General features: G+C 53.0%; 2 protein-coding genes across 2 annotated transcripts; both read right to left on the reverse strand.

Annotated features, from left to right (window-relative positions):
• Positions 1-1,255: 1,255 nt before the first annotated feature.
• Positions 1,256-17,635, reverse strand: scap (SREBF chaperone). The gene is given in 24 exon segments (XM_029245906.1): positions 1,256-1,763; positions 1,850-2,056; positions 2,172-2,252; positions 2,337-2,503; positions 2,618-2,700; positions 3,055-3,140; positions 3,294-3,750; positions 4,379-4,494; positions 4,632-4,833; positions 8,238-8,408; positions 8,512-8,631; positions 8,633-8,877; positions 8,969-9,181; positions 9,327-9,425; positions 9,524-9,618; positions 9,713-9,825; positions 10,656-10,782; positions 11,035-11,207; positions 11,850-11,955; positions 12,074-12,294; positions 12,441-12,598; positions 12,715-12,835; positions 13,448-13,641; positions 17,482-17,635. Coding segments are annotated over 23 exon segments (3,729 nt in total). The 5' UTR covers positions 13,570-13,641; positions 17,482-17,635; the 3' UTR covers positions 1,256-1,517.
• A 418-nt stretch (positions 17,636-18,053) lies between these two features.
• On the reverse strand, positions 18,054-21,066 carry elp6 (elongator acetyltransferase complex subunit 6). Its single transcript, XM_018734568.2, has 7 exons — positions 20,568-21,066; positions 20,406-20,484; positions 20,213-20,283; positions 19,761-19,885; positions 19,464-19,650; positions 18,871-19,020; positions 18,054-18,740 (listed from the first exon to the last, which is right to left on the reverse strand). The coding sequence occupies exons 1-7, from the start codon at positions 20,619-20,621 to the stop codon at positions 18,609-18,611; spliced, it is 798 nt and encodes a 265-aa protein (XP_018590084.1). The 5' UTR covers positions 20,622-21,066; the 3' UTR covers positions 18,054-18,608.
• Between the last annotated feature and the right edge of the window lie 3,960 nt (positions 21,067-25,026).

The following is a 25,026-nucleotide window of genomic DNA, read 5'->3' on the forward strand; positions in this document are numbered from 1 at the left end:
TCACACACACGAGTACCAGTCCACTCGTAACTCCAGAGTCCTTTAACCCAGCCAGCACTCAGTCATCCTTGGGCTCAGAAGGTAAACAGGTGGCTCTGCATTAAACTAACATTAAGGAAAAGTGAAGAAAATAGATAAATGACAAAATCAAATAGTTTGTAACCTGAGGAGCCGGTAAGGTCATGTTGCTTGAACAGAAACATCAGCTTCGTTTCTGCCAATAGTAGTAATAAGAACAATAACAACAAAGACATGAAGGGGGAGAGACACTGAAAAGGGGCCACAGCTCCACCATTGACCCACTGATCAGAGAGACATGTGAACAAGGGTCCACTGGACCCCCCCCCCCCCCCGCCATGCTACAGGGTTGCCCTCTTCTACATTCGGCTGCTCCGTTTGAACCGCGGAAACAGACGGAGCAAAGGTGCTGCCTGCTGGACCAGGTTGTGACCCCAGGCCTCCTCAGTGTGCCTCAAGGCTCCATCTTCAGCACCAACGGAACTGGGGCTCCCCCAGCGCACACGGACGGCGGGTGTTGAACCTCTCGGCCCCCCGAAGACAAGTCATCTCACCGACTCAATATTTCATATCAGTGAGCTGCAGCAATAATAGTAAACACTAAATAATAAAATACATTTACATTTGTTACTTCGTTTAGCAGACACTTTTCTCCAAAGCAACTATCAGTCCATACATCTTATTCACCACGGTGACTTACACTGCTAGATACACTACTTACAATGGGTCACTCATCCATACATCAGTCGAACACACACAGTGTCACTCACCCACTATGGCTGAACCTGAAAAGCATGTCTTTGGACTGTGGGAAGAAACCAGAGCACCCAGAGGAAACCCACGCAGACAGGGGGAGAACATGCAAACTCCACACGGACTGAACGGGGATCAAACCCATGTCCATTCACACCACCCAGCTGCTGTGAGACAGCAGCGCTACTCGCTGTTAATATGGTGGGCACCTGGTGGCATAATGATTCATTCATTACATCTACTGGTGATAAGAATTTTCTGAACATCCTGGGAGGGGTCTTTCGGGGGGGGGGGCATGGAAACAGGGTTCAGGTTCCTCTGCTCCGCAGTGTGACCCTCCCCCTCATCCCCACAGAAGTCCTGAATAACAGAAATTAGAGAAATCTTTAAAAATACTACCCTGCCCCATGGTACTACACTCACGTTCTTCTTGTGCCCCCCCCCCACCCACCCACACCCACACACACACACACACACACACACACACACACACTCCATCACTCCAAGCCCATGTGGGCCTCGTTGATACCAGAGCGACCGATGGCAGTACTTGAACCCACAACCCAAATGCTCCACCATCATCACAGCAGCTAGGACTTCCTGCTTCAAGTCGGTTTTTTCCGTAAACAGGAAGTGGGCGACGGATACCAGTGAACTGCGTGGTGATGCCGAGGCTCCGCCCCAGGTCCGCTCCCCGGCACAGGACAGCGTGCGGCACAAGAGGAATCGGCAGAGGTTCGAGGCCCTCAGTCAAGCTTCTCCAGCACGGAGGGCACGTACACGAGGCTGAGCTCACTGCCGAAATCACACACGATGGCGGCGTTGTCAAGGACGACGAGCTGACGCACCCCCTGCCCTTCGCTGCTCGCACCCAGGTACACGGTCTGCAGGAGGTCCCCGAAGTTCAGGTCCCAGAAGGAGACGCAGCCCTGGCCACCTGTCACCAGCAGGCTATCCGAGATGACGCCGAAGCTGGCGCCGCAGCCTACTTCCTGGGGTGGGGAGGAACAGCGCTCACGATGAGCATCATCACGACTGGACCTCTGGCACTGGCACAGACACACACCCACACACACACCTGCTGGATGGAGTAGAGCTTGATGCCCGTGCTGCGGTCCCAGATACAGATGAGGTCATCCAGGCCGCTGCTGATCACGCAGGACGTCGTGCACACAAGCGAGGTCACGTCGCCACGGTGACCGTACACATGGCTCACCCGGCTGCCTGTCAGCACGTCCCACAGGCAAATGGCGCCGTCCTGTCCCCCGCTGGCCAGCACCATGGTCTGAAAGGCAGAATCACGACCAGTCAGAGTGCAGCAATAAGGCCCTTCCAATTTGTGATTCTGGCAGGAGTGGGACCAGTTAGTGCCCCCTTGTGGGGACAGAATGTGCACCAACCTGGTCGATGTAGATGGCGGTGATGCCCCCTGAGTGACCCTGCAGGGTGAAGAGGCAGCAGGAGTCCTCGAGGCGATAAACCTGAGAGAGATCCAGAGCGGGGGTCAAGCTGAGCACCTCTCTGCTAGTATATGTGTGTGTGTGTGTGTCTGCAAATACACTCACCCTGACCGTGTGGTCCTGGCTGCCAGTGACGACCCGACCGGCAGCCGCCCGCAGTACAGTGATGGGTTTCTGGTGGGCACACTGTACAGAGCGTGTCAGCTGGCAGCTGATCACATCGTCACTGCTGTAGCAGGGGGAGGGTGGCATGCTGCCCCGCCCAGGGCCCCCTGTGAATACACACACACAGTGAGAGCACACACCTAGGCACAGACACTAATCTGATACATGCGAACCCTCTCAGGAATGTTTCATCTAAAGAGGATGCAGGAAAGAGAAGATACCGCGGTACTGTAGCAGGCCCAGCGGCTTGTTGATGTCCACCGTAAAGAAGTCTAGCGAGCCGTTGAGCCGCGCCGCCACGATTCTGGGACACATATTGACAACATCCATTGGAGGGGGCAGGAGACACAGTGAGCAAGCTAAGGAGAGTAAAGTAAGTCTGTGCTACTGTGCTATGTTGCCAGGACATTTAAGGAACATGGATCCTGTCAGTTATGTGAATTTTGCTGTTTCTGAGTTTTCATTTACATTTACTGTTTTCTTCTGCTCTGGTACAACTTCCTTTGTTTCCTTCGTACTCAAAGTTTGTTACGGATGTGTGTTTGGTGGTGACGACAGCATCTTACATTTTGTGTCACGTAATTTCAAGGGCCTTTTAAAAGCGTTTGGATGCTTTGTGTGTGTGTGTTACAGTCGCGTGAACAGAGAACAAAGTTACCGGTTGTTGAGAAAGGCCAGAGCTGTGATCCCAGACACACCATCCTCATTGCTGCAGCGCAGACTGCCCTCGACGGCATCCCACAGCTGCGAAGAATGGAGAACACACACCATCAGTATTAACACACAGGGTACCGACACACACCATCACCATTCACACGCACAGTCACCGCTGACATGCGCCATCAGCACATGAAACACAGCATCAACACCGACACACGCACGCATGCGCACACACACCTCGAGCTTGCCGCTGCTCCTGCCCGCCGCAATCAGGTTGCCCCTCAGCTCCAGAGCCCACACGGCACTGTCCCAGTCGGTGGGGGCCATCGGCTGGTCCCCCAGGCTGCGGCGGCGCTGGACAGGCTGCGGGGGCGGGGCCGAGAACACGGGGCTGACCGAGGGCTCGTGCTCCAGGTAGGCGCGCTCCACCAGCCCCCCGAAGTCGAACCCCGAGGAGGCGGACGGGGCCTGGGACGGGGGCTGCTGGCCGAAACTCGTGTCGATGAGCGCCGTGAGGTCGGGCTGGTCCCCGAACAGCGTCGGTCTCGAGGGCGCCGCCCGCCTGCGCACGGGGTACCCTGCCCCGCCCGCATCCTGCCCCTCAGCTCCGCCCAGGGTCTCCAGATCAGTCACAGCGCCTGCATCCCAGCCGTCTCGGTGCTCCCAGCCCCCACTGCTGCTGCACCTGCGTAGACTGGGGATGGGGGGGGGGGGAGAGAGAGAGAGAGAAGAATCGTTGTCATTGTGATGAATACATAAGAGCAGCAGCACTTGTGACAAATTAACCATTTAAGCAAAACCAGACGGGCAGAACCGCACACAGGAGCCAGGAGGTTATGTGGCCTCTTTACTCCTGGGGCGGGGGGGGGGGCAGGGCAGGTGTACCTCTAGGGGGTGTGGGGGTTTATTTCTTAGTTGACTGCTTTTCCCTTGGTTCCTCCTTCGCCCCTCCGAAAGGGTGTGGTGTAGAAATGGGACACTCCTGGGTGGGGGGGCGCGTACCAGGTAAGAGGTGGGATATGCTGAATGGACAGCTCCCAGTGATTCCCCCCCCAACTCAACAATCATGCAATCATGGCAGCTGAGGACACTTAAGGGCCATCATAGGGACCACGGGGGGGGGGGCAGCTGGTCTGGGTGGGTGGGTGTTTGGAGGGTGTCGTCGGTTTTGTTGCCTAAAGGGTTATTTTAGGTTCTTTTGTTCAAAACAAAACGTCTATTAATGGAAAACCTGGTGTCTGGATCATGTGACCACATCTGCTGCACAACTCTGAGCCATAACTCCACAGAAAAGCCCGTGTGCGCGTGCGCGCATGTGTTACCCATGGTTGGGGATGACGGTCAGGCAGTCTCCGGTCTGTGCGTCCCACACTCGGATCTGTCCTGCCAGGCAGCAGCTGGCCAATAGCATCCCATCGCTGGCCAGACACTCGATATCCTGGGGGGGGTGAGACGGACAGACGGAGAGGAGGTCACACAGCGCCACACACCTTGTCTTACATACACCCCACACGTGCGGAGGGGTACCTGTGTTCGGTGCGTTCCAGTGTATGGGCGTCTGTGTGTGTGTCATACCATGTTGTGGCCACGCAGCAGCAGCGGCGAGATCTCGCTCACGGGGGGAGAGTAACCGTAGTCATCGCAGGGGAGGTCTCCGCGCCGCCGGCGCCCGTGTTGCACCCCGTTCTGCCCGTAGTTGCGTGGGCAGAGCAGGCGATAGAGGCAGAAGAGCAGAAGAACGAGGAGAACCCCAGCAGCGAGGCCTAGAGCCGCCACCCTGGGGGAGAGGGAGGGGAGCAAAAGTGGGATCAGAGCAGAGAGACACGAGCGGGCAGCTCCTACATACAGCTAAAGTCACACGAGTTCTGCTCACAGATCCTCAGTTACTTCATCCCCTGCAAATTCGTAGTGTAACAGTCCAACCCAAAAGTGTCAAAACTCCACCTAGTGATCATTTAGTGTTGCTCACCTGAGCGAATAAGTGTGGTGCGCGCGCACGCGCACACACACACACACACACAAGACCTATCCACTGCACCTACTGAACGAGAGCAGGTCTATTACCCCCCCCACCGGTCAGTACATTATTGTCAGGGTTCAGCGATGTTCTCCTGTGGATTCTCCACAGAGACTTTTCTTTGGAATCATCGTCAATTTGCACCTTTTCAGCCCTGAGTTAAAATGCCACAATGCAGTGGCACAGCAGGTAGCACTGGTGCCTCACAGCTCCTGGGTGTTGAGTTTGGACATGGATGTAGCGGTAGACAGTAGTAACTGTCACAAAGATGTCAAACAGGGAAACAGACCTACAGAATCGACCTGGAACCCAGAACCTGCATGCACTTTGTGGGCGATAAACCCAGGACACAAAGATCAATCTTGGACATAAAGAAGGTATTTTCCTCACTAATGATTAACTGGGGAATCCAGTTATGAGGTGTTTCATTTCACAAACCGGCACCTCTCCCATGGAAACGTGAGCAGCAAGTGTGAGAGAAGAGTTTCGGGAAAGAACCGCAGCAACATGCAGAAACACTACGGCATCAGGGTCCCCGTTTCCAGCTATTAAATCCATTCATTTATGGATCCATCATCACCAACTAGGAACAGAAAGGTCACCTAAATGCCATTATAAACATTATATGAACGTGAAGACACTGTGTGACACTGACCTTTCCGGAAGAGCTCTTTGTCACGTGAGACATTAGGGGTTCCACACAAAACAGTCCTCGGTCCACTGGCCAAAGTGCTTATATTATTTCTACAACAGGCAGAGAGCACTCAACTGCACATCTCACCGTTGCTGAACTGTGGCAATATTATCAGTCTCCTCAGATATCTATATGGCACCACAATAATCTGAAACGTAATAAACCTCCTCCGTAAGAGATAATCAATGGATCGAAAGGTTCATTGGAGCTGAAAGTGAGCTGACAGTCATTAAGAAAAACACCTGCATTCAGCTGAAAGAAGCAAAAATAAATTCCTCCGTCATTCAAACGGCAGCTGATTAACATAATTTTTCCATCATCACAGTACAAATGTACGAGCACAAGAGGGGACACCACTTACTCATCCACACACAAAGGTTCACGATACATTTGTTTCAGAAATACTTTGATCTATTAAAGCAGGAAACACTTTGTCACCTGAAAATCTCAAACACCCCATGAGACAAAGTGAACGACTCTTCATCGCGGTACAGAGACGCTTGCGGCCCCTCAAATCTGACCTCCACCGAACAGCTGTCTTTTCAAATGTTCTTCATCACTCTTCATCACCCTCCTGTGGCAGCATTTTGGAACTGCACACACACCCTTTGCACAGCTGACCCCGGAGCGGAAGGGGTTCGGCTCTCCGGCAAACCTGCCGCGCAAGCGAAACGGGTCCCTCCTGAACGGTCACATTTTCACCAGGCGATGGCTCCTAGTTACTTTGGGACTCAACGTCAAAGACGGACGCACCTACGGAGCGGAAGACTCCACGTTCAAAATGTTGACCCATCAGCCACTGAGACACACGGCACTTGTAACAGTTTTCATTGCTCTTAATACCCGTAGTGTTCCCCCCCACCCCCATCTCACATCTGTGCTTTTAAACTGGGAAAAATTAACCTTTGACAAGTTTGAGAAAAACTGCACTTTGAAGGAAGTAAACTTTCAACCACTGACCCACTGATAAAACGATGGACCTACGGACATCTTACGAGTCGGCCGACAGCCAATCGGCTCCAGGCAGGGAAGCACAGCGAGCCGGAGAGTCGATGTGTCACGTGGCGCACAACAGAGAGAGTGCGATAAGACTCCCGCTTTCCCTCTCAGATAACCCTGAGGCCGACCGCAGGGCGCGCTGCCCCCGTTCACCTCCGACAGGTGTGAGGGTTCTCTCATCGACGGCTCCACCGCCGGACCGCACCGGAGACGAGCGCACCGCCGGGGCCTAAAATGGCACCGCAAACAACGTTCGCCGGAGAACTTTGAGGTCGCTGTAAAAACACGTTCGGCTCACAGACACACACAGTAACTCACTTTGGTCACAAATCCAACGTCACGCCGACACCAGCAGAGGGCCGACGACACAGACGTCCCTCAAACGGTTTGTCACTTAGGTTCTGCACAAAGACTTCCTTAAGCTGTATTAAATAAAAATAATTTTTACGGCTTCAACATGTCTACTGACTTCCAGCTACATTAGCAGCCAGTGTTACTGATCACTCACACCCTAGAACAGGAGATACAAGCTGTAAACACTGTGGAAGTGATTTGAATTAAGGCGGCATCACACCTTACTCTGCTTCATAGCTCTTTACCATCATCTGTTGCCTTGGAGACTAAAGAGGTCACGTATCAACTCTGTATATGTACTCAACAAGACTTTGCGGTTAAAAACAAGGTAAATGAGTGCTTTGCACATGGTTTCTCAGGGAGAGCAAGAGCTAGGGGACTGAGCCAGAGCGCCACAGGCTCACGGGGGGACGGTTCAATCTCCTCTACTCATTTCTCTGCACTGGCTTCCTGTAGCCGCCCGGATCAAATTCAAGACCCTGGTTATTGGCTACAAATGCATCAGTAAAACTGCTCCCAGATATTTACAAGACTTGAGCAACCGCTACACCCCAACCAGACCCCTTCGGTCGTCTACTTCTGCTCGATTGGTGGTCCCGCACACGAAAAGTAAAGCGTTGAGGTTCTCGGTTGTGACTCTCTTGTGGTGGAACGACCTCTCCCTCTCACTCAGAACTGCTGAATCTCCGTCCACATTAAAAAAAAAGGGTCTGAAAACTCACCTCTTCCAGACTCACTTTGCTCATCATCTCTTAAGGTCACGTAAGGTGTAAATGTTCATGCACCGTAACTTTACGATCATGCCTGAATAAGCCTTTACACAGCCGCTACTCCTGTACTGTACGTAAATCTTTTAAAAATAAAAAAAAAAAATAATGTAGGAAGATGAGCGGGATTCGTCTATTCTGAGTTTTATGCAGCTACTTGTGTGATGAACATTGGTGCATATAGTGGAAAGAAACAAAGCAGGTTTACTTAATCACATCTCCAGCTATGTCTCTTTCTCCTAATGTAATTAAGAAATTGTATCCTCTGAGATGTACGTCGCTTTGGAGCAAAGCATCTGCTAAACGTAATAATAAATGTAAATGTAAATAAGTAAAACAGCGGGACTGACTTGTAGAGCGTGAGGTCCGTCTGCACAGGGGCCCCGTGGGGGAGGGCGTTAGGGGAGGGATCTGTCTGCAGGGGTGGAGCATGGCGTGTGTCCTGAGGGTGACGTGTCTCCAGGGCCTCCCGAGGGGTCACGTGAAAAGTGACGGGAATGACGGGCAGGATGCTGATGTACCTGCGGCACAGAACATGCGACTCACAATGCAGAACACGGAGCTGAGAAGAGGAGACTCCCGCAGAGGACCTCTCGGGGTCGGGCGCGGGGGGGACACGCCCACCTCTTGGCCAACGTGATGTTGTAGTAGCTGAAGAACGATGGCCAGTGGCGGTAGGACAGGCGCCTCCAGCCCTCCTCGTCCTCGGGACCCCAGCTGATCTGCGGGATGGGGGGGGGCATGGGGTCCAGCTCCGGGGGGGGCGTGGCCTTGCGACAAGTTTTCGGACAGCGCCGGGGTGGGGTCGGCCTGTGGCAGAACGTTCAGAGTGCCGGTGGGGTCGCCGCCAGGGAAGACGGGGGCCACTGCCAGGTGGGGCAGTCCCGCCCCCCCGAGAGGACTCTGTTCGGACACCTGGGCGGCCAGGTAGGTGCGCAGGCCTGCCGGGTCCGTGTAGAGCAGGATCCCGATCCAGATGACGGTGCCGGCCTACGGACACACCGGAGTGAGCACACCCGATACAATGCGGACGGCGGTCCCGGCTGGCCCGTTACCATGGCAACATATTATTAAACCTCACCATGATGATTCGCTGCGCGAGCCGCGTGCGAGCCAGAAAGTAAACCACTCTCAGCCTCTTGGGCAGCCTCAGGTTCCGGAAGGCAGGCGTCTGCAGGGTGATCGTGTGGGGGGAGGGGCGCGGAGGGGGAGGGGTTTCCCGGGGGCGGAGCGGGCCCGGCTTCGCAGGGGGCATTCCCGCCTCAGCAGGCAGGCGACGGTTCAAGTCCGCGAGCTGAGGGAGGGGCAGAGAGCATTGAGCAACAATCACACAAAGGGGGAGACTGAACCAGGGCACGGATTCCAGCCCCCAGAGGGATCCGACCCATTCCCAAGCTGCAAAGCTCAGCCGCACCCAGACACTGCGGTGAATCACTCACCTCCATGCGGCGGATGTCGATGGACAGAACTGTGGTGAAGAAGAGCATCTGGAGGAAGAAGTCGGAGACCAAACCCACTACAGCAAACAGGCAGAACTCCTGCAAGAGACAGAAGGTTCAATGAGGAGCCCGGTGCGTGTGTGCATGCGCACACACACACGCGCACGCACACACAACTGTGACAGCTCGGGTGCTACCTGGATGGCAGGAACTAAGGTGAAGTAGCCAATAAGGATGATGCACAGCTCAGTGGCCATGTTCTTCATGATGGACCAGCTCTCATTGCTCAGCCCTGCAGCAAGGAGGCAGCAAAGAGGGGGTGAGATCAAACACTGCTCTGTGTGTCTGTGTCCGCAGCGGATTCCTCACACGCGCATTGCACTCACCCTGGGCGATGCGCAATTTCACCTCCAGGTCCACAGGGGTCGACACCACCGACTTGGTGAGGACGAGCACATTCTCGAGGCCGATCACCACCACCAGGTAGGGGAAGATCTCCCTGAACAGGGGCAGGTGTGGGTCAGGTGTGTGCCCTACTTGTTTATGTTTCCTCTGCCTCTGGTTCATGGCAGAATCAGTACCTTAAGCTGCATATATCTAAATATGGGTGGAATAACAGTCTTGATTAAACTTATTTATTTTCAAACATTTCAGCCTCTTTATTTCACAGACAGTCAGTTTTACACCCATTAAGATCTAATAATTGGTGACAACTCAGAAAAACTAATTCGTTTACATTTATTCGCTTAGCAGATGCTTTTCTCCAAACGACTTACAACGGATACTATGGAGTGTACTAGCCCACACCCCTTATTCACCAAGGTGACTTACACTGCTAGAGACACTACTTACACTGGGTCACTCATCCATACACCAGTGAAACACGCTCTCTCTGTGACACTCACACACTAAGGGGAACCTGAACAGCACGTGTTTGGACTGGGGGGGGGAAACCGGAGCACCCGGAGGAAACCCACGCAGACACGGAGAGAACACGCAAACTCCACACAGACTGAGCGGGTATCGAACCCATGTTCTCACACACCACCCAGGCGCTGTGAGACAGCAGCGCTACTCGCTGTGCCACCGTGCTGCCCCATAATTACTCAATTACTCAAAAAGAACACAAAAAAATGTTGATATCTCAATACCAAAATAAAAATCATATTTCAACTCTCACATATAGTTCATTATATTCTTTTACTGCATCTGTGGAATACTGGTTGTATACAGACAGCACCTCATATTCAGCTATTAAACAGCCAATGACAGCTGGCAGCCCTGTGGCATGGGGCGGGCACAGTGAGAGGGGGCAGGTCCAAGTCTTACCCCCCGTTGAGTGTGGGTGTGAGGCCGAAGAGCGTGCACAGGCCCACGGACATGAGGAGCGAACTGAGCACCGTCACCACAGCGGCCAGAGCCAGACCCCACTTGGACTTCACCATGTCGATCTTCCCTGTGGGGAGAGAGAGGAGCAGCAGGTCACATGCTCGCGTGCGCACGCATACACACACACACACCACAGGCACAGATTCATTCTTCCCTGGCTCCGGTTCAGCCCAGACTGCCATGGTCCATTAATGGTGGTCTCCACCCATCTGGCAGCCTGCAGCTACAATCCAGTGGACTGATGGGGGTGTGAATGGTGAGGAGCATCGGCAGAAGAGAGAGACGAGCGAACAAAGAGGCCCACAGAGGCCCTCCTTACGTGTCGAGAAGTAGATGTAGGCGAAGAGGATGATGTAGGTGGTGACGAGGGGGATGAGCTCCGCGACGCCGATCTCCTCCTTGAAGTGCACGTGCACCATGTGCTCCTCCCGCAGGCTGCAGTTGGCTGAGGGATGCAGCTGCTTGAGGCGCGAGCGCAGGCTGCCCAGGAACCTGGGGCCGGAAAACAGAACACAGCAGCTCCTCAGGGTCGCATCCCAAGTCTCTCCGTTCCTCGCTTAGTAACTGAGTGTCTCTCGAGTTAACACAGAGGCTCCATTTACTCTCTAACAAGTACTTGTTACAGCTACACCTAAAAGTAAACAAACAGCTGCAGATAAAAATCTGCCGTCTCCACAAAGTCCTGTTCAACGCTCATTGACGACCGATCCATCCCATAAACACGATCGACGTTCCTCGTCTTTTTACCAGTCAGAGACACTCAGGAACACCGGACAGGAGCTGTAAACACTGTATGAGTGAGAAATTAAGGCGGTCCTACACAGCTCCTCTCGCTGTCAGCTCTTTACTGCACCTGCTGGCTCGCAGAGTAAAAAATGTCACATTCCCTGCTGGAGAGAAACTTCAGAAACAAGCTCAGGGGAGAAAGAAAAAAACAGGAGCTGCAACATTCAGTTTAATTATTTATCTCTGAAAATTCGCACCCTCACAGTTTGGAAGAAGAAGGAGCCAATGTACAACATTAGACTGAAAATCAGCAAATAGTGTTTCAGAACCAATGGAGGAGAAGCAACAGCACTGGGCGCAGGAGCTACGGCCAACGGCAGTCAGTGTGTGAGCGACTCGTGCACCGACCTGACGTCATAGTGGCGCAGCGCCATGGTGATGGTGTAGGTGACCACGCGGTTCCTGCTGTTCAGGCTGACTCCCGTTTGTTTGCCATGAACGCCAAACAGCAGGTCTGCAGAGAGCAACCAACAGGTGAGCCGGGATGCACACACACACACACACACACACACACACACACACACACACACACACGCACGCGCACATACATGGGCACACACCCCGATCCATACCTTTCAGCGTGGCAGACGTGTGCAGCCCCTTAGGCTCGTACTGCTGAACGGTCCTCAGCAGGTCCGGGTCCGAGTCAAACAGCTCTCGCTGGTTCTGCCAGTAGTTGCCAGGGGAGACCAGCAGGCAGCCGTGCTCAGGGAGAAGGGCCTGCATGCGCCGTAACCCCGGCAACAAGTCCGTCACTTGCAAACACAGCGCCTCCAGGCTTCGAACCCCAGAACTGCAGAGTAGGGGAGATGAGACAGCGAGCGAGAGCCAGTTTAGCCAGCGAACGAGAGGGTTCCGTGTCCCTCGTGCGCACAGCGTGTGGGACACGTGTGTCATGTGAGCTGCTTCTCACGCACAGAGGAGCGGAGGCGGAGCTACCTGTCTGAGTGCACATGGTTGCGGATCTCGTCGAGTAGAGAGAAGACACGACCCAGTGGAGAGCGGAAGGCGTCCACAGGTACGAGCCTGTTATCCCAGGGCGACACGGCGGCCTTTACCAGGACCTGCTGGATGTAGGCTACCGGGGGGCCCCGGTACTGCAGGGCAGAAACAAGGGGGGTTAGGGGGGCAACAGGCAGCTGCATGGGAGCACTAGGTGGGTGCGTGTGTGTGTGTGTGTGTGTGTATGTGCCCACTGTCGCAATATTCGCACCCAGTCAGGACGCTCTCCTGGGTCTCCGCTGGGCTCCTGGGGGGGCACCATGTAGTCTCGCACCCCTGTGGTGAACTCGACAGGCCCCGTTCCAGGAAGGGGCAGCTTCAGCAGGGGGTAGCTGGGGGCATAGCAGGAGGGGGAGAGAGACAGTGCGCGTGCGCGTGCGCGTTTGTGTGTGAGAGAGTGAGAGAGACTGAGTGCACGCATGTGTGTACACACACACAAACACACACAGGTGTCACGCAGCCATGTCCATCACTGAGAGATGTGTAAAACTGACAGGATTCGAACCCGGGCCACAACCCTGCAGCCTCAAGAGCCGCAATGAGCAGTTGGGGCTTCGAGGGAGGCGGGGAGTGACCGTTGCCATGGAAACAAAGGTAAACGCGGCGCGCGTGAGCCGAGTGACTGCCGGATCTCTGGGGTCACCTGCCTCACCAAGGAACGACCCGAGGGCCACAACCCAGCCACCCTGTTCTCACTGCCTTTGTTACACAGGCCGCTGCTGCTGGTGCCACCACATCTGCTATATTGATTACTACTCATTTATCTGAAGCTTTCCTTCAGTGGTTTGTACCCCGATTTACCCTTTTACACAGCAGGGTCCATTGTACTGTATCAATTCAAACGTGAACCTGGGTCCTTGGAGCAGAGTGAGAGCTCTACCCAGCACGCCACCTACTGGCCCTGGCTGTGTTTCTTCTCCACACCCTCTCTCTCGTGAACTCACCAGCAGGTCAGAATACACACGGCGGTGAAGAGGATGATGGGAACCGGGTAGGAGGCGCACAGCAGGCCGTGCCAGTAGAAGCCGGCCGAGATCTTCTGCCGCAGCTTCTCTCTCACCGTCATCCTGGGGTCGGGGGGTCAGCTGGCGGCCATGGGCAGGGGAATGCGCGGGGCCGAGGGCGTCCGGCGGCCTGCCTGGGGAAGAGGAGCGATCATTCGAGGAATCCGCGGGCGAGGAAGTACGGAAAAAACAAACACACCGCTACACATCACACATCGACATCCTCACATCACAATCGTTTCAACGTTCGTTCATCGATTTTGTCGCATTCTTCACTCGTCTACGCTCACGGGCAGCTCTCGGCAAAGAGCAGCCAGACAGGAGTGCGGCACCGCCTTCCTTCAACTTACACCCACAGTGTTCACAGCTGTTCCTGTGCGCTTCCAGTGGCCCTGAACACCAGTTTTTAGTTTCTTTCACCGACGTTTAGAAAACGTTTAACGACGCCTTACAAAGTGTAATGAGTTTCTAAAAAATTAAAAGCACAAATCGTAAGTGCAGCAGAGTGTCCATTCCAGCACCCCAGAGCCCACGGCAGCGACAGGGCACACGCTGCCGTTTGGCTGCAGCCCCGGATGGGGGAACGCATGATATGTGCGTGTGCGCGCGTGCGCGCGCCAGCCAGACGGCAGAGAAAGACCGCATGACCTAACTCACTGAGGTCCAGGAGGCATCAGGATGGCTGAACCGAGCAGGACCAGGTGCAGAGGTGTGGGCAAACACACAAACACACACACACACGCTAAGTGGTATATTTACCACCTGCGGTCTTAAAAGAATAAGTAAATTACTTTTCAGTTGATGTTCACAAGATGAGCCACCTTTACACCCTTCCTACCTTCTCTAAACATGGTAAAACAGTTGTAGGGTCAGCATGCCACCTGCTGCCCAGTGTGTGTGTGTGTGTGTGTTTGTGTGCGTATGTGTGTGTGTCCCTCAAGGTCCTGGGATTTAGCAAGGCCCCTGTGACAGTGTCACCAAGCTAATCTGGGATTGTGCTCATTGGTACAGTACACAACCCCCCTCTCCAATCCCCGCCCCCCAGCGGACCGGACCCCAACGACAAGACCGCACCCAGATGACACTCAGCTCCAATGAGTCCACACCAGGTTATGAGAGGACACCGAGGCCCGGTCCGCCGCGGGTGCGAGACACGAGTCTGCGCCCGTGCCACTCAAACGCCGCACGGTGTTCCGCACCGGGAGCGGCTCAGCTCTGGGCCCTCGTCCAGCGGGGGGACAAAGCGGGCCTCGAGCCCTGCTCCCCGTGGAGCCGGCGAGCTCTCGAGTGCCGCAGGGTTGTGCCTGGGTTCAGCTGCGTGCACCAAAGAACGGCGAGAGCCCACAGCTCCACCGGCGACACGTCCAAATCACGCGGCTCAGGAACCAAACTCGTTTCCACGGCGTTCGCGGCCGAGCGTCAGTGGTCAAGAGCAAGGTGAGGAACATCATGTCGGGCTGAACCGGTCAACAGTCGGTGCTGAACAGGAGTTTATCGACATGATGCCTGTATTTTGTTCATTTAAAATTTGTTTTTATTTATATTTCTCTCACGCTTTCTCCAAAGTGACGGTTACAATTATTTACCCAGTTACACAGCAGGGTAATATTACTGGAGCAATTTTGGGGAAAGTACCGTGCTCAAGGGTACTACAGCTGGAGGTGGGACTCAAACCTGGAACCCTTGGGTCCAAAGGCAGCAGCTCTACACACTACGCTACCAGTTGCTCTAACATGTATTCGTTAAAAGAGTGCGTCTCACACTGTGTCGCACAACACAACCGCACATTAACTGCACTTTCTCTACTATTAACCTGTCACTCTGGGGTTCTGAACCAAACGACTTCTGGCTCCAGGCTTGTTTCTACGCTCAGAAGACAGTCGCACAGATACACGAGCGCACCTGAGCACAAGGACAAGGGCGCGGGTTCGAGACCCCGTCGTTCAGCCCCGAAAACACGGAGCGTGCGCTCAAGGCACCGCTGCGGCGATAACAGAGCGCTCCGCTGTTCGGATTCCTAGATAAGGGCCGGTCACGGTAAACAACCCTCCGCACCGCGGTATGTGGGCCTGTTCTGCAAAAGAGGCGGCTCTAAAAGGTACAGTGAGGACCAGGGCCAGTCGAGACCTTCAGAACACCGGGCCGAAAAGGCGGCGAAAGCGGTTGTTCGCAGCACCGACCACACGAAGGGGTGGCTACGGTCCGAACCTTAACCGAATCTCAGCGTCTCGGCGAACAACCACAAACGGTGACGAAACCCGTGTTCGACCGCGTTTGATCAACAACGAACCCTGTGAGTCACTGGGGGTGGAACCGAGAGACCAAGTGGGGCACAGACTTTTTTTTTCCTGTCTATTTAAAGGTGGCAACACGGTGCTAACTACGTGCGCACTCCCCCGCACGCACACTTTACTCCTGACATTGAGGTACACCGTTTCTGGAAGTTAATAGAATTGACTTTCATTAAATTTCATTCCTCAAAGCGGCGAGAAGTACTGCCTGCTCCTCACGGGTCGAGTCCCAAGCTCCACCCGTACCTCTCCAGTCGTACGGTTGCGTGGTCCAAACCGCCCTCCCCACGCCCCTGGGTTCGAAGCGCATCCCTCCCGCACAGCACATATATTTCAGCTGTTGTTCAGCTGGATGAGCTCTGCAGGTTTCCGAGCAAACGGCCGGTAGGAAATGGACGAAAGCGTCGCTCGATCCTCCAGAAGGAGGAGGAGGAGGAGAACGAACGAACACACACACAGAGAGAGAGACTCAGCATGGCACACTCTCAGCTCGGAAACGCAGCCTCAGGAAAGCGGCCCCCCCACCCCCACGGAGCCATGGCAACAGCGTGTGCCGGTGATGCAACACTCATGTAACACCGATCACCTGCTGCACCGTTTAACAGCTCAAATACTTTCAAATACAAATTCAAATAATTAAAGTTCGTTTAAGGCTCCTCATTTTTGCGCTGAGCGAAACACATCTATAAATAACACCCCCTTGTCTTGTATGAAAACCACTGCAGGGGAAACAAATGTAACATTTTAGGCTGTGCTCGTCTCGCTGCGCTGCAACTACTCACTGTAAGAAACCGAGAGCCGCACTGTCGCCGTTACTGTACGGCCCAGCGGTGCTCTTGACTTCTTGTGTTATTTATAATACGTTATGAAGTTATGTTGTAGCTCTGCTGTGTAACTGTGTCTGTAGCGTAATGCAACAAACAGGGACAGCTGCTACTGTAGCGGTTAGAGCTGCCTGCTGTCTGTCTTGGATCCAAAGGTCACAGGTTCGAATCCCACCTCCGCTCCAGCAGCTGTAGTACCTGAACAAGCCAAGCCAAGGTCAATTGCTCCAGTAAAAATGACCCAATAGTCTGGTAAATAATCATGGTAAGACGATTAACACCGGCGTAAGTCGCTTTGGAGAAACTAAGTGTGAGAAAAATGTGACCGTCGTCGTGATTAGTAACAGTCACAGGTTTATCATACGAACTTGTTATTAAATAATAAATAATATGAATCAAGGTTCGTATCCGGAAACTCACTTCTTCTTCTTGTCAGTTAACCACTAATTATAACACGTTAGGACGAACTGGCACGAGTGGAAACAAAACTCTCACTCACTGACTGTGTGTGTAACTAATTCCTGGCAGCCAGTAGACTAGAAGTTTAACTTTATAAAAAGTTTATTCATCATTCATTGTTTATTCACTGAACACACACTTTTTTTTGTGACTTCCTCCCTCCTAAAAGCGACCTTCAGTCAACAAACACAGTACAATCGAGTTCTCACACGTGATACACAGACAGACAAGAGTGTAAGAACGCGCCGTTCCTCCATCCATCACATCACACCACACCCGGCGGCGGCGGCGGAGCGGGAAGGAGGAGCTGCTGGAACCCGACCCGGACCCAGCGAACCCGAACCCTGGCCGATCCGAACCCGAACCCCGGAGTCACTGGCTGGGTCACTGACGAACTCACCTATCGCGGCATCTCCACCGCGCAGGGAGCAGCGATCCGGCCTCCGAGCGCCGCTTCGTGGGTCTATTTTTATATCAGCGCTTCAGCCGAGCGCGACATGCGTCCCTTCCCTCCACCATAACATGTCAGAGGCGTTTACACTCACAGCCGGAAACACCTCTATTGCGACCCGGAAGCACATGGACGCCACTAACTGGAAGTGATTTGCTGCTATACTTTTAATTTACTCTTGGCGCCCCCTGCTGGAGGGTTGCCACAGCGCACTTTTTGGAAGAGAGAGAAAGAAATGCATTTAGGAAAAATAAACCAGAGCGAACGGAGCTGGTGCAAATTGTAACTGTACGGACACGGTACAGAGCAGCTCAGGATGCCAGAGGTGATCCGTCTTCACGGCGTTACACCAACGTGTCCATTCAGGAGATGTCGGCGTGCTGGAATTTCAGATGCTCGTCAACTGTAACGTCAGAGTCCAACAGTTTCTTAGAGCAGCAAAAGAGGGCCTCGCTGATGAGACACCGGCTCAAAGCGATGAAGCGCTCAGAATGTGCACGTGTCACCTTCTCCCACACCTGTGCTTTCAGAGCCTGTACTCGGGGGCATCGCCAGAGACGCACACACCGAAAAGAGCACAACTTGCCAACAACTTTTATTATCAGCTGTAACACACCTGTATATTCACTGAAGTGTTTCGGCTGAAGCACTTTTTCCAAAATGAACCTGAACACGGCCAACTCCTTGGTCACTCCGCCCCCTATCCTCACCTAACGGTATACATCCAAGGCACACAAAGGCTGCAGTTTTTAAACTGGACATCAACATGCCTTTTTATTGTTTCCAAATATAAAAGTTATATTAAATCAAATTTATGTCATAAGAAAGATGAAACAAGGTCCTGAAAACAGCTGTCATTCCAAACCGTGCTGTAAAAATGTGAGTTTGATGCAGGAAGTGCTCAGTGCTCCCAGTAGCAGAGTGCAACTCGGCAAAGATCAGTCACCCGCAGTCCCTGTCCGAATGGCCTCCCTGCAGTCGAATGGCCGGCTGCTGACAGTCTGCCACCTTCGCTCACACCCTCGGCCCCCCCCAATGGGCCTCGGGTTCAACATTCCGCACACAACGGGCTGCACTCAGAGGATGGCGCTGGAGGTGCCGCGGGCAAAGAAGGTCGCACCCTTGTCGTGGACTTTGTACTGGAAGAGCTTCTTCTGTTGCTGGAACCCGGCTGTAGGGGCTGCACCCCCCCTCCAGCACACCTCCACCTGCAAGACGGAGCAGGGTACGGCACAAAAAGAACATAGTGTTCACTCCTGACACCTGCCATTCCACTCCATTCCAGTCTAACCGCTGTAGTCAACCGCTAACTGGTTCACACAGCGCACGGACACACACCTGGCCATGGATGTCCTTGCAGTAGCCTGTGGACAGACCCTGCACATGGAGAGCCAGACTGCACTGATGGCTAAGAGCCTTGAGCAGCAGCTCAGAGCTTTGCTCCTCCTCCTCATCCTCCTCAACACGAACCAGCATCACCATGTTGCCCTAGAGAAGAGCCAGGCAGCCAGCAGTTACAATTTCATTATGAGAAACTACGTGTGCTTCTCTAACTACACTGTTTTCTACAATATCTGTCTACTGCTGCTGTCATCTTGTTTACTGTAGCAAAATAACTACCAATTTTAGAATAAATAAAGTGTGTGGTTATGGGTGTGGCCATGTAAATGTGGGTGTGGTTATGAGTATGGCAACGTAAGTAGAGGTGTGGCCTGCACAGATGGGTATGGCTACTGGGTGTGGCCGTATAAATATGGGTGTGGTTATTGGGCAACTCATGTTGATACGGGTGTGACTATGAATACTGCCATGTCTGCGTGTGGTTATGGGTTAGGGAAAAATGTGGATCTGTCAGTATGGTTATGGGCAGTGCAATCTGGCTGTGGGTGTGGTTATGGGCAAGGCAATGTGACTGTGGGTGTGACGGAGACCTTCAGCTCACGGCACAGCGCTGCCTTGCAGTAGTGGCTGAAGTCCTGCAATGCCCCCACAGTGACTCCCAGGCTCAGCAGCACGCTCACATCATCCACCAGCAGCACAGGGGGGCCCCACTCCACCCCCTTGCTCACCGAACGCCGCACAAATGCAAAGAGGGACCGCAGGTCCGACTGGGGACACCTGGCAGGAGAGAAGAGAACCAAAGGAGGGTAGATGCAGAGGAGGGAAGAGGCCAAATCCAACACCGGACCTGCAGGTTGGACGGACGGACACGCACAGAGTCATGGTACCTGAGGAAGTCCAGGGGGCCCTCTCCAGGTCCCACATCCTCCAGGAGCAGCTCCCCCAGGGACTCCTTGAGCCCCTCCAAGAAAACCAACTGCCCTCGCTCTCGTGCCTGGGGGAGACTGATGCCCTGAAACACACACACACACAATAGTACTTAAATGTTCAAGAGCATGCGTGAACACACAATCACATTTATTCATTTGTCTGACACTGTTCTTCAAAGCAACTTACAGTATTAACATTCTTAGAAATATTTACCCATTTATACAACTATGTCATTTTACTGGAGCAATGCAGGATAAGTACCTTGCTCAGGTGTACGACAGCTAGAGGTGGGATTCCAACCTGCAATCTTTAAACTCAAATGCAGCAGCAGCAGCTCTAACCACTACGCTACCAGATCTGCACGCACACATACACACTCGCAGCAATAGGGTGCAGGTGACACACTTACGAGTCTCTGGGCGATGGCGCTGTAGTGGCTAAAGGACTGCACCAGACCCAGGAAACACACCTTGCAGCCAGCTGGACAGTCATGAGAGGCACAGACATGAACGTCTCACTCGTATCAACGTGCGTGATTCATAAAGGTGTGTGTTACTCCCTTTACACTGTCTGCCACAAGGTCTCCTCTAACACACACCCACCTCGCAGGTACAGGGACAGGAAGTGATGAATGAGGAAGGAGGCGTCGCCACTGCGGTCTGACAGCACAACGAACTGGCCCTGAGTGAAAGGACAGACCATAGGTGAGGAAACAGGCCCAAGTGAAGGGCTCCACCCCCCACCCCAGTTGAAGGCAGTTCTACCTGGGGAATGTTCTCTGGGCTGATGCTCAGGATGCTGTTCAGCTCTGGAAACATCCTTCAGTCGAGGGTCAAACTCCTGACCTGTGTGTTGTAGGACTGGACGGACAGACTGACCACAAAACTTGGCGAATCAGAGATCATGATCATGCCATGTTACACTTGCAGTTCACCATTTACATGGCGCGCTTCTCCGAAGTGACGAACGCTGTTAAATTACTATTTTTTTAAGCTTCTGTTAAAATACAGTGTAACCACTGCGCCACCTGCTGCCCCACTTTTTTAAAACTTAGCTCTCTTCGAAACGTCAACGTGACTATAGAGCGTCGAGTCCCGCCCAACGGCCAAAATCGTATACTGAACACCAGAATAATCTTCTCAAACCCTAAAACGGGGTTAGTTCTTTTGAAAAAAAAAGTAAATTCAAACCTATAACTCAGTTTCTCACAAGCGCTAAATCACGCCTCTGTCCCAAATACCCACAATGCCTCGACGCAGGAAGCGGAACCGTGACGAGTTCTACGGAGTCCGCAGCGGGACAAAATAGACGAGCGCCTGTCGTTTTAAAAGTTCCCACAAGACCTCACTTGAGAAAGCGGAACATTAAGCTCTATGGTGGCCGAGGAGGGACAAACCACACTGGAGGCTTTTAGTTCCCTGAAACTGGTGAAGTTTATTTCTCAATTGGCTTTACTAGTTCTGTTTTACCTGTTTTGATTTTCAGAATGAAAACAAATCGCAGATCATACATTGTTAAATTTCTTTTCAAGTTATTAAAACCATGCAGCTTTGTGGATAAAAGAAAATGAAAAGATATTAACTTAATTAAGAGGCCCCTCACATCTCTCAAGCAGTCCTTCACTGACTGACACAAATAACTTCATAAAGTAATACAAACTACCAGTTTAAGTTGGGTGGCACAGCGAGTAGCACTGCTGTGTCACAGCACCTGGCTGGTGTGAGAGGAAGTGGGTTTGATCCCCACTCAGTCTGTGTGGAGTTTGCATGTTCTCCCCATGTCTGTGTGGGTCTCCTCTGGGTACTCTGGTTTCCTCCCACAGTTCAAAGACATACTGGTGAGGTTCACCCATTGTGTGTGTGTGTGTTTCACTGATGTATGCATGAGTGACCCAGTGTAAGTAGTGTATCTAGCAAAGTCACCGCAGTGAATAAGGTGTGTGGGCTGATAGTCACTTTGGAGTGAAGTGTCTGCTAAGAAAAAAAATATAATGTAAGTTGATAAACAGCCATTAAAAGGGTAAAAGTCACATGTGATGAACATTTGTTTGTAGGAGTGCAGGGGAGTCTACCGCAGTCCCCGTGTGTGTGTGTGTGTGTGTGTGTTGTTGTGAGATTATACTGCCTTCATTAAAGTGCGACCCCTGAGGCGCCGCTTCCGGAGGTTCGCACCGGAGCACTGAGGCCCTCTCCTCCATCTGTGAAGCAGACCCGTCTCCGCAGCGGCCATTCCTGCGAGCGTGGCCGCGTCGTCGGGCGAGCGGGAAGAAAAGGGCCGAGAGCAGGGCGGGGGGGCACAAAGACGCCTCTGTTAGTATGGATTGGGGGCCTAGTAGGGGCCGTGGAAAGGAAACGCCTCGGGTCCATGCACTCGATTACCTCTCCCCCAGTTCCTCCCAGCCCGCATGCAAATGAGCTGCCCGTTTCCTTTGTTGAGGGGAAGGAGAAGCGTCCAGAGCACCAGGGAGAAAGTGTCAGAGCACAGTACGGTACTGTCTCCGTAAGGCCTCTCGCTCTCTCCCTCACACACGTTAGAAGACAACACGCACACACAGAGCTTACTGATCTTTGGCCCCACTGACACATATCCAAACTGATACAGTAATGGCACATACACACACACACACACACACACACACACACACACACACGGACGCGCTCACTTCATTCAATGGGACCGGGGAGAGGAATCAGTGCTCTGAAATAATAACGAGTCAGGGGAAGATCAGTTTCCATAGGAACGCGGTGAACACGTCTCCCCGAGATGCTTCTCAGCCCATTAATCGGCGGCGACTCATTCAAGCGGTGCCAGCAGCGCCCCGGCGCTCTGAACATTTCTTCCTCCGGCTTCACACCTACTGACACAGCGTGTGTGGTCACACCGTTTTGCCCTTTCCTCACTGGTGACACCTCATTTTCGTGACACCCAGAACGCGTACGTTATCTAATGTGATGGCGCACCCCGGGATTCTGTTACAAGGCAGCGTCTGAACACGCGTACACCCCGGACGAGCCGCAGTTGCCGTCCCGCTCGTTCCCATGGAGAAACAGTTCGCCGTGTGGCCAGTAGGGGGCGCCCGTCAGTCCTCCCTTCTGCCCCTTGGCATCTGTCACACATCATCTCTCTGTTTATCACCATCTTTGAGAGAGAAAGGTTTGCTCACACTGCTGGAGTCATTTGGTCTGCGTAAACGGGGTGTGTGCTCCACGGAGCGCCTGCGTGGGTCCTACGGCAGGGGCTTCGTGGGAACGTCCCGAGGGAGGGAACTCCGCGGTGAGGCGGGAGGGGCGCTATCCCTGATCGGCATCCGGGCCCGGCTCCGTGTCCTTCGGCTCCGCGCCGCGCGTGTTTGTATCTAAGAGCAGCTAATGGAGCGTGGTAATCTAATCCTTGTGGTACAAAGGGCCCTCCTTTCAGCGCGGCGGGGCCGCAGCCCACGTGTCACCATTCATACAGACGGAACAGGAACGGGAGGATGGGGGTGGGGGGCTCGGCAGAGGGGCCAAACCGTGTGCGTGAGTGTGTTACGCTGTTCTGTTGTACAGCTGTGCGAGTGGCTGTAGGGAGTTCAGTGCAGCGTATCGATCGCTGTTACACACCTTGGATGAACACTAGTTCATAATAACGATGAAGTCGAGTGATGGGAGATGAGTATCTTAAAGAGACACATTGCACATTGTTTTGTGCAGTCGGTAAATATATCAATAAATTCTGTATATCATAAACACGTTGTCGATAATAGAGTGGATAACATCCAGGTTGTACCCACCCAGCCGCCACAACCTTGACCAAGACAAACAGCAAAGGTGAATGAGTGAGTGATAAATAATATGCCATAATAAAAATGTAAAATAATGTTGAAATACAGCACAAAACACAGCAAAGCACACACGCACACACAGAGGCCTACTGCCCTTATTCCAGTGCCATTCTAATTGACTGAGTTTGGCAGCCAGGATGCTCTGTGTGTGTGCACGCGCGTTCCCTGCCTCCTCATGGCCAGCTGAGAAGCAGAGACAGTGCAGATATACATGAGGAGCTGACAGCACCCTCCCCACCTTGCCCCCTTCCCACAATGCTCTGCTGCTAGGTGTGCGGGCAGCCCGGTGAGACCCAGCTACGCTGAGCTCGGCGCGAACTCGGCCCCCTCCCTCCGCGGTCCAGTCCGTCTCTCTCGAACCCAAGCCTCTTTGTCTTGCTGCGTGACGTGTACGGCTCCGTTCCCCCGCCGCGGCCCACGGGCCCCAGTGGTGTCGTGAACGCTGACATTAAGGAGTGTTTCGCTCACACTGTTAAGGTTCATATTATTGGTGTAAATCACATTTAGAAAATGATGAACTGGCGTTTATGTCCTTAGCTCGTTTTATCTGTGTTGCCGGCTTTGCCAACTCGCTAACTTGCCCGGTTCTACCATATGAACCAGGACCGGTCCTCGGGTCGCCAAGAGGAGATCCGCAGCTGACGCTGTTGTCTGAGGGCCGCCGAGCAGCCGGAAGCAGGACTCCTCGACAACCCCGGAGAAAAACAACGACTGGAAAGAACTTCTCTTCCCACTAATGAAGAACACTTTTTTAAAACTGTGCTAATATACACCGAAAGGACAATGTGGTTTAGCGGTAGGAGCTCTTCCCGGACGCGCCCCTTTAAAAAGATACGTAGCCTTGCTTGTTTCATTAAAAATGGACTTATAAATATGGACGAAAATGTTAAAGTAAGAAATTGGCTGGCTGGATAAAAATATCTTCTTAGCAAATAAATAATGAATAACATGCTGAGCCTCTCTCAGACTTTACAGCGTCATTACGCAGCGGCAAGTAGCGGCCTTAGAATGAACTTCTTTTCAGTCTCCTAACAGAAGTGAGAGGGCGACCTGCTGATCTCCAGGGTCAGATTAAGGTTACTGTTCATCCCATGGCCCCGTCTTTCCATTGCTCTGTTTTCATCCCACGGAGACACCTAGTTCACCCGAAACCCCGTGACCACACCCACTTCTTCTTGTGGGAGGGGAGGAGTCAGGTTTGGGGTGGGTGGACACATCCACAAATTACAAGCAGTTGTCACAATTTATCTTGATCATCGAGAACTTTGTACAACGACTGGATTCCATTCTCAGTGAGGCTAGCAGATCTTCACTCAGGATGTCTCAGATGTGCCTTCATCTCACAGCCAACGTGGCATACACGTCAGGCTATTTGCATATTAATATGCAACAACTAATGGTTA

Source organism: Scleropages formosus, chromosome 18 (genome assembly GCF_900964775.1).
Source record: "Scleropages formosus chromosome 18, fSclFor1.1, whole genome shotgun sequence".
NCBI lineage: Eukaryota > Metazoa > Chordata > Actinopteri > Osteoglossiformes > Osteoglossidae > Scleropages > Scleropages formosus.

Coding starts and splice junctions, on each gene's coding strand:
- elp6 (XM_018734568.2), bottom strand. CDS start 20,621: ATGTTTCCAGAGCTGAACAGCATCCTGAGCATCAGCCCAGAGAACATT. Junction 20,284..20,405: donor CCTGTCCCTGTACCTGCGAG/GTGGGTGTGTGT, acceptor ATGACTGTCCAG/CTGGCTGCAAGGTGTGTTTC. Junction 18,741..18,870: donor GCAAGGACATCCATGGCCAG/GTGTGTGTCCGT, acceptor TCCGTCTTGCAG/GTGGAGGTGTGCTGGAGGGG.